The sequence below is a fragment of the Epinephelus moara genome, chromosome 20, assembly GCF_006386435.1.
Source record: "Epinephelus moara isolate mb chromosome 20, YSFRI_EMoa_1.0, whole genome shotgun sequence".
NCBI lineage: Eukaryota > Metazoa > Chordata > Actinopteri > Perciformes > Serranidae > Epinephelus > Epinephelus moara.
In genome coordinates, this window is record NC_065525.1 from 2,273,552 (window position 1) to 2,283,138 (window position 9,587).

The 9,587-nt window shown below is 41.2% G+C and overlaps 1 protein-coding gene across 1 annotated transcript in view; it reads right to left on the reverse strand.

Annotated features, from left to right (window-relative positions):
* The window catches only part of LOC126407426 (uncharacterized), a 45,778-nt gene that overhangs the window by 8,516 nt on the left and 27,675 nt on the right, over window positions 1-9,587 (reverse strand). Inside the window, exons 6-8 of the mRNA XM_050072300.1 lie at window positions 4,725-4,848; window positions 4,088-4,116; window positions 2,103-2,174 (exon numbers count right to left, since the gene is read on the reverse strand). Of these exons, the coding sequence (XP_049928257.1) occupies window positions 2,154-2,174; window positions 4,088-4,116; window positions 4,725-4,848 (174 nt within the window). The 3' untranslated portion in view covers window positions 2,103-2,153. The remainder of the gene's footprint in view (window positions 1-2,102; window positions 2,175-4,087; window positions 4,117-4,724; window positions 4,849-9,587) is intronic.

Here is a 9,587-nt window from a genome sequence, read left to right on the forward strand (position 1 = left end):
CAAACTAATGAGTTCACATCCCTCTCAGCCAACCACAAACAGCCACAGCATCAGATAGGGAGTATATATCCAGCATCTGTCATCTTAGAAAAGTCAAAAGAAAAGAAACAGAGTGAGACTGCGAGAAAGAAAGAGAGAGAGCGCGTGCGCACGAGAGAAACGCAACATTGATTTACAATTGTGGTGACCTCCTCCCAGGCAGGCTACCTTTGCATCATCAGCCCGTGGAGGTCTGCTCGCAGTTCCGTATCGGACACTGCAAGCTTGGACCTCCCGGACCAAAACATCAGTTTCCTCCTGGGAGAAGTTTGGCCGTGTGACGCTGCTGCTCTCTTCCGCCATGGAGAATTGAGTAAACTCTCATTACGCCTTCGCGCGACGCATTTAAGGGTGAGGAGAGGTGCTCATTTGATTGGTGTGATGTGTGTAAAACCCACTCCACGCCTTCTCTCCTCCCTCTTTCCGACTTGCACCGGTAGGAGGGACAGAGGTGGGATAGAGGAGTAGCTGCGCCAGCGCGTACGGTGTGCCAAACTTACAAAATCCGCCTGGCCACACCCAGTTGGCGAACAAACTTACAAAATCCGCCTGGCCACACCCAGTTGGCGAAGCGCAGGTGCGCTGCACCTCCGCCGCACCCGGTCTGCGAAACTAGAGCCCTGAGGGTTAAGATTGAGGTTTAAGATAGAAATTGGGATTGGGCCTTTAAAGCAGCAGAATCTTCATCTGAAACAGCATCTACACATTATATATCAGTGTTTTCCATCTCCCACATACTACTACAGCCTTTATTACTGATAATACTGTTGCTACTTTGGTGATTATGAATGTTAAATACATATTGTAACGTACTGTAATATAAAGTCCCTCTATTGCCAAAAATGACCTTGCGTACCCTTGACATTGCTTATTTTATCGACATTTTGACTCTTACGAATAATTCGCACTGTCTGCGTTAGCTGGATTCTGCTTGCAGCTTTATTTATCTTATTTACAGCAGGGCATGTCATTTTTGTCTCTACATGGTTGCGCGTTTACAATTCTCCTCTGCTCTCTGTATCGCGCACGGCAGAGTTCCGCCCCAATACGTGTGCATATGCACGCACACACACACACACACACACACACACACACACACACACAGGTGAGCACACTAGAGTGCGGCTCGTGCCGCATTTTCCTGACCGAACCCGACCAAAGTCCAAAAAAATTATAACCGAGCCCAGCCAGAACCTGCAGCACGGCACAGAGTTTGTGTACAACGCCAATGGAGCGGAGCCTGTGTTGCGTTCAGGCGTTGTCACGTAAATACGTGAAACGTCAAATTTGAAGAAAATTTTGTTCTTGAGATATCATGATTACGAGAATGAGACGGATGCAAGGTCACAGTGACCTTGACCTTTGACCACCAAAATCAGTTCATCGTTGAGTTCAAGTGGATGTTTGTGACAAATAATTAAAAAAATAAATACAAAAACCTCAACACATTCTTAACCTATTGTGCTCACAAGAATGAGACAGATGAGGTCACAACGACCTTGACTTTTGACCTATGATCCAAAATCTAATCAGTTCATTGTTGAGTCCAAGTGAAGAAATTCCCTTGAGGCGTTCTTGAGATATCGAGTTCACAAGGATGGGATGGAGCGGATGGATGACAACCCGAAAACATAATGCCTTTGGCCACGGTTATTGCTGGCGCGGAGGCATAAAAAGGGTAAATTCAACCACTTTATTTTATTATCATCTATTTATGTAGCAGATGAAGGTTGTGACTAACAACATGTGTGCTCCAAGCAGCGAAAGGTAATAAACTATGTTTATGTCAGTGCTTTGATATCTGTCAGATTAAAAAAAAGAAAAAGAAAAAAAGACTGCCATACTGGCAAGCTGGCCTATACTTTTTTAATCAACAATTTGCTCACCATCTGCACTCATTTTCTCACTCCACCATGTTGTTGTGTCACATGACAATGGTGCAACCAAACAGTACACCTGTTCAATGATTGGCTGTTTGTGTTTCACTCATAGCATGCTTATCAAGGGATCTGATGGGCTGTGTGTATTTGATAAAGGAAGTAATAACAAAATGGTGTACTCACAGTTTGAGGCACAAGGATCTGGAGCAGTGGCAGGGTTTCCTGGACTTTGATTCACACAAAGCTCCTGCATGTCTACAGGGAGAGAACATTCTTAACTGTGTATCAAGTCCACATTAAAAAAAACTCACATCATAACACCAGTAATCATCTGCTGACATGTTAATACTCTATTGAAAATATTCTCTCCTGAAAAATCTTGGTGTGACCTGCAGGTTTACGATTTTACAATGTGTAGACCAATGTACACACATACGTAGTGCTAGATCCATCACACACTAAGTTTTCTAAGTAAGAAATGCTGGAAGGAAACTGTTGGTGTAAACCTGCTGTGAAAAACTGTTTTTGGCTTAAAAGAAATAGGATCAATGCTTTTATGTACAATTTGATGCATATGATTTAAACGACAAGCCAGAAAAGTTTCAGTTGCACTGGGAGGGGATATTTGATATCCCATTGCCATGGAGAAGTGTATGACCTAATTTATAAAGCTGTTAAAGATTCCAAATCACAATATTTTTCAATTAAAAATTCTATACAAATACTGCCAACAAGAAAAATGCTTTTTGGTTGGGTATTGAAGTGGATGGAAACTGAACTGAATCAAATCAAAGCCATTTCATGGCAGACTGTGATATCAGCAAATATCGTATCATTGTCCAGAGAATTGATATAATAATGTGATGAAACTTATAATTTATACCCTTACCTCCATGTACTTTGAAAACAGGTGGAATTGTTACAAAATCATGGGAAAAAAAGTGTAGCAAATAGGTTTGGGTAAAATTCACATTTGAACGAATACTGGTACCAGTTACAGTACCTCAGCTTTGTTACTGGTACCCATTTTTGGTGATTTACTTTCTCTGTTAACAAAAATGTAATTTTTGAATGAGCTGCAGGGGTGGTGTAGTAGACTAAAACGCATTTCTGCCCCTCAGCTCTTTTCTAATCACATATAGAGCTAATCTGTCTCTGTCTGTCTGTCTGCTTCTGTGACAGGGTTTTTTCTGCATAGTGAAATACGAGGCGGCTGCCTCCGTCAAATTTCCTCCCACCTCCAACTCTCTTGGTGGATTTCTCTTATTTGTAACTGCAACTGCAGCATTGCACCAATGTGGTGGTGCTATCATAACAAGCACAGTGCACTGAGAAAGGCACTGCCACAACTGGCCATCTGTTTTGGAGTATCTATTGCTTTTCTTTCAACCCCTGCAAAGTTAGGCCATAGCTTCACCCAGTTCGTTGGCATACTACCTGGGTTGGTTGGGGTCCCCCACTTCACTACTGTGGTGGCCTTGGTTATAAAGAAGTAAGTGGGCTACAGCGACTGACCTTTAGCCGCACAGGATCAGTGTGGCTGGGTTGACATTTTGTGATGGTATGGGTATGTGATATGTGATGTTGGAAATTAAGTTGATTCTGAAAAGGTAGTCAAATACTGTATTTTCATCTTTTTTTCCAAAGTAAAATCCCTTGGCCTTTGATCACTGTGTCTCAGAAACATAAGTGTGTATTTGATAAAAAATATGATTTGGAATGACCATATGAATGAAGAAGTAAATCATCTTGCAAGAGTGGTTTGAGAAGTTTGTATGGACATTATGAATGCTTTTTCCACCATTAAAACTTGTCATTATTGGAATCTACTTTAATTGTCATATATCAAGGCTGATCACATGCTTGGCAATGCTTGAGCCACTACACGTATAGATTTTTAGTGTTGAAAGCAACAATTTTGGCTTCAGCTCCACAGTTCTTACCCTACTGGAGGGGCTTTAGGCTGCATGTTGGTTGTCTGATCTCTGCACTCATACAGGGGACAAGCTGTCTGCAGGTACTGGGGAAGCTATGCATGTATAGATGACTGAATACATGACTAAAATCCATTAATCAATCAATCAACAAATCAATCACTCAGTCATGGTAAATGTCCCACAGAGAAAGTTAGTTTCTGGGACGTGATGGAATAAACTCTGATCTCCTACCTGGCTGGAAGTCCCCAACACACCTACATCTGGTAAACACAAAGGAAAAGGGGATTACTGCAGAACCCCTATTTCAATTAACAGATGCAAAAACCTTACATAGGGGTACAATTTGAGTGAGCAATTTATGGGCTTCAGCGGTGCCGTCATAATTTGTCAATATAACGGAACTTCAGCTATCTGTGTATGATATGCGTTACACACTTCTCATACTCATGAACAGTAGAGCTGCAATGATTAATCCATTAATTGTCAACTACAAAATTAATTACCAACTATACTGCTACTGTCATTTTCTCACCTTTTAAAGGACAAAAAAAAAAATCAACATGTAATCAACAATTTAAATAATAGTTAGTTGCAGCCTTAATAAACAGTACCCTGATGCTACACAGTCTAATTCTACTAACATCCCAGTTTCTTTTTGCAGGCCAAGCTAAGTATATAAATGCATTCCACATCTTCCTCTACTCACTTGTGACAATTTAATCTCAGGTAGGAATTTATCCTCTGTGGTGTTTCCGTTAAATTGGAGAACTTTCGTTCTTCTGTTACATGCTCACTGATGTATCTGACTTAATTTAATAAACTAAATAAAACAAAAATGATCCTGTAACCTACTGAAACTGTTCCTCACCTTCCCCTTGAGTTGGGCCATCTTCTCTTTGTGCTGGTTTAGATGTCAGGGTAAGGAACACAGGTCCTGGCTCACAGGGGTTTACCAGCACCACCTGTCCATCTCCACTCACATTACATACCACCTACACAGTTATGGGGAAGACAACAGAGTGCTCCTGGAATTACGTTTTTTTTTTAAGTTAGCTCTGTCCTGGTTTCCTTGTCACAAAGCCTATGGGACTTTTACCATTGGATTATTGCTGAAAATTAGGGATGCATGATATTGGATATTTTGCAGATATCCGATATGCCGATATGTAACACTGAATTTGACCGATACCGAATACCGATATCAATATATCCACTTTTTTTCGCACCCAATTTTAGTGATCATCAAGCCTCTTCTGTTGTGAAATTAACATATTATGCATGCATACTCTTATCATGATGGCCCACCAGCAGATGGAGACATGAAATCGAATGCTTTTCAGTGTATGTAATATTAATTCATTGTGCAAAATAAGAAAAAGAATGTTGTCCGATTCTGATACATTTTAAAGCAAATATTGGCTGATACCAATGATATGCCAATATTATTGTGCATACCTACTAAAAATAAGCTCTGAGGCAAACAAATGATTATGATACTTACACGTTTTGTTCAGCCAGATAGGCAATTTTCACAAAAGAACACAACTTTTATGATTTTTGAAGCCTAAATGCAATCACCGTAAGTAAAAAGCCAAAATTAGGCTACTATGGTCCCATGACCTAACATCACCACCAAGACAAGACTGTAAAGCTGTGTTCGGTGTGGCTTGGCGTGATGACGTTCTGTAGTCTTATTTCGCTACTTGTTTGCAACCGCCTTTTTTAAGATATATAGAAGCTTCAAAGTTCACAAGTGGGTTATTTACTGACATATTTTATGTCGTTGAACAAAATGCGAAACCCATTGACTTTGAGATGAGGGAACCGTAAGTGGTAAAATGCTAAGTCATTTCCAGATTTTATGGCTCATTCCTGGCTGACTTTACTGGTTAATTGCAGATTGGATGGGAAATTGTGACAGACTTTTTGCACTCCTGACATTTTATGGTTCAAACAATCAGTTGAGAAAATAATCAGCAAATTGACTGAAAATGAGAATAACTGTTAGTTTCAGTATTTATATTTATTTTAAAAGTGGGACAGTGCCTCTGTCAGCTGACGACAGGAAAATCTGCTAGATATGTTGGGGGGATCCATGGGCAGTTATTGTGAAACAGTAAAAACTTATGTCATATTTTTTGCTGGACAGTGACCAGTTGCTTAGCCTGGTAAAAAGCATCTGTATGTTTTCACTGTGATTTATAAACTATAGTCTAATATAGGGCTGGATAATATGGCTAAAAATTAGGGCTGTAGTCTCCTGGTCGACTAGTCAATTATTTGGTCGCTATGCTCTCATCTGACCAAAATCTCATTAGTCGAATAATCGCCGTGTTACTTTCATAAGGAGAAAAGTGCTACATCAACAACTTTCCAGGATTAATCCATTATTTCCTGCGGCGGGGCGACAGGCTAAGTTACCTGTGAAAATGGGGGTGTTTTCAAAACACCCCCGTTGTTGACAGAAAGTTGGACTCACCCACCCTCAGGCTCAGCGTCGCGCTGACGCAGATCTCCTCTCTATTTCTGTATACTGAAACCATTTTCCTCAGTGGAAACGAAGCTTGTATTTACTTGTATTTCACAGATAAGAAACAATAAATTGTGGAGACAGTAAAGCCTCAACTAAAATAGCATTTTAAGTCTTGTGTGTGATCTATCCTTCAGGGATTTATACTTCAGGATTTATCCTGGCTTCGTATGAGCAGAGGACATCTCTGCTCGTTGCTAGGCTAATGTATACCATGTAAAATGCCATAGGCTGGTGCTTATAACGTTAGCATGTTGTATTTGCTTGGAAAACGTGTTTAGAACTAGACAGTTGTTTTGTCGTGAATGTTGTGAGTTGTAATGGAGCCAAATTATGTGCTGTTACCTTTGTTAAATGCTGCTGTTGTCCCTGGCTTTATATGAGAAGAGGAAACGATCGCTAGACGCTAGGCTAATTTATACAATGTAAAACACCATAGACTTCGGCTAATAACGTTAGCATGTTGTAACGGTGGGGGAAATGTGTCCAGATAAAGACAAGTGTTTGTCAGTTCTGCTATTTATAGTGAAGCCAGTTTGCGTACTTGTGTTTGAAATTGTCTCTATTAAGCCATGTTTAATGTGTGTTTTATATCAACTATACAGTATAAATAAAGTTTGATTTGAACTAAACTTTACAGCACTTAACAGAGTCCTCTACCGCCGACTAGTGTTTTGGAGGTGTAACTGCAGAGTGACAGGCACACTACCGCAGAAGTAAAAATAACGTACAGATTTTTTGTTTTTCTACTACAGCCCTACTAAAAATATTATCACATTAAAAATTGTCATATCAGTCGATATTGATAATTATCACCTTAAAAAAAGTAAATTCATTATTTCTCTAAATTTTATAGGCAGATTTTTGCCCGAGTAAAACTTTAAGAAACCATATGTTTAATTGTGTTTTAAACTATTATCTATTGTCAGAACATGACAATCACTTGCTAAACATTTCACAAATCTGAGGTAGCTTTGAAACAATTTCAATCAAAATTAAAGCTGCAAGCAGTAGTAACGGGCCCTCGTATGTCTGCGCTGGACGCAGGCTGACGTGGCTTTTCATTTCTGTGAAAGTCAGACACTGCACACAGGAGTGAGATGGTATATCCCTGTGGGCACTGGAGTGACCCATTTCACATTTCATACCACTTCCTGTGTCCACTTTGTAGTGCTGGAGAACACAGTAATTATACATCATGTTGCTGTATATCAATTGTAAACCACACCATGTAAATTTCATGTAAATCATAAGATAATTTTCACGCAATGCTTACTTCCTGTTGCCAGTAGGTGGCACAGTTACTTTGACACCTAATTCGCATCCTGATGCCTTCAGGGCTGGAGCCTTATAAAAGAAATTAAATTTAGGACAGATTGGACAAGGTACATGGAAGTCACAACAACTTCCTGTTTTGTTGCGAGTAAGGCAACGCCATGTAAATGTTGATCAATGAAAACTCAAAATCTATACAAGTAAGCATCATCAAGGTCTTGCAACTATATTGACCAAATCTGAGGTGGATGTGGTCACCCTGCTAGGAGGAGTATATCACAGTATAAAACATGTCATGTCCTGTTGCCAGTAGGTGGTGCTATGACTATAAGTCAATTTTGGCACGTGTCATGAGGCCAGGATTCTTATCATACACAAGAAATTTTAGGCAGATTGGACAATGTATGCTCAAGTTACAACAGCTTCCTTTTTTAATAGCAAAACGTGCAAATTTGCCGCCATGCCCCAGCAACTCTGTTTGACAAAAACTCACAATTTTCCCCACAAAGCATCATCAAGGTCTTAAGGCTTTTCTGTCCAAATCTGAGGTGGATCTGATAAACATGCCAGGAGGGGTGGATTTAAGTATAAGCGGCCGTACACATCCCTCGTTTTTCACGCCCTCAAATTCACTGTTCAATGTAGACGCAAGGCAGACATACTCGAATGCCAGAGCGACGATGTCATGGCACGCACACGTTCCCGAGCGCCTGTTTTTCAAGGTGTGATGGCTGCGCCCCAAGATAAACAGAGTTCAACTTTTAGAACCCTGCAGCACACACCACATGTCATCTGACGAGGGACAATCAATCACAGCCGACAGATATCTTTCCCCTATCCTGTAAATATCAGTCTGTGGTAAATGGGGAAAAGATCATCATTTTGGTGCAAGGCTGCCAGAGCTTTTTATCTGTCCCAGACGAAATGCCCACACACTTATAAACAACACCTGGAAGATCAGCACTGCACAGGCCTGGACTGCACATAGGGAGAACCGGGACAATTCCTGAAGCGCTGGCCTGCGATTGGCCTGCTGGCCTGCCTCTCATTTTTTTTCCCAACACAGGCCAGCGCCGCTGTCGATTTACAACCGCCCCAACAGTCCTACGTTGTAAACACAGCCAGCATGGTGAGGAGGGGGTTTGTCAACTCGTGTCGCGTGTCTGTGTAGGAGCCCGCTGGCGCTGAGACGTAAGGGAAAGTCGTTGAGTTAATTTCAATAGACCCCAACCCAAATCTGACTAAAAAAAAAAAAAAGAGAAAAGGTGGTGCAGAAAGAGAGAGGGAGAAAATGCCTAAAATTGCCAGATTTATTCAGGGTCCCCGTTGTGGCAAAAACACACGATGCTTCTGCAAGTAAGTCACCTAAAAAACACTGGTTCTTCTCAGCATTAGGTCCAGGGACCCCCAGGGGTCCTTGAGGCCAGATAAATGATTGATAAATGGACCCTATAGTACATTTGGTAAGGGACCATTTGTACATTTTCAGAGAGAGTTAATTAACACTGAGGACTGGATTTTACAATTACAGTGTAGAAATGTAGTCCTTTGAAATTCAGATGTTTTGAAGTTAAAATAAGGATTGAGATTTGAAAATCACTGACCTATTAGCCACATTTTCACTACTTTTGAGATGATTTATTTGTGCAACAAATGGGATATAATCATTTCATTATCCTATATGAATACAAGGGCAAATCTCGTCTCGTCTCGTCGTCCTCCGCTTATCCGGGTCCGGGTCGCGGGGGCAGCAGCCTCAGCAAAGAAGCCCAGACAGTCCTCTCCCCAGCCACCTCCGTCAGCTCTTCCGAGGGAACCCCGAGGCGTTCCCAGGCCAGCCGGGCGATGTAATCCCTCCAGCGTGTCCTGGGGCGGCCCCGAGGTCTCCTCCCGGTTGGACATGCCCGAAATACCTCCCAAGGGAGG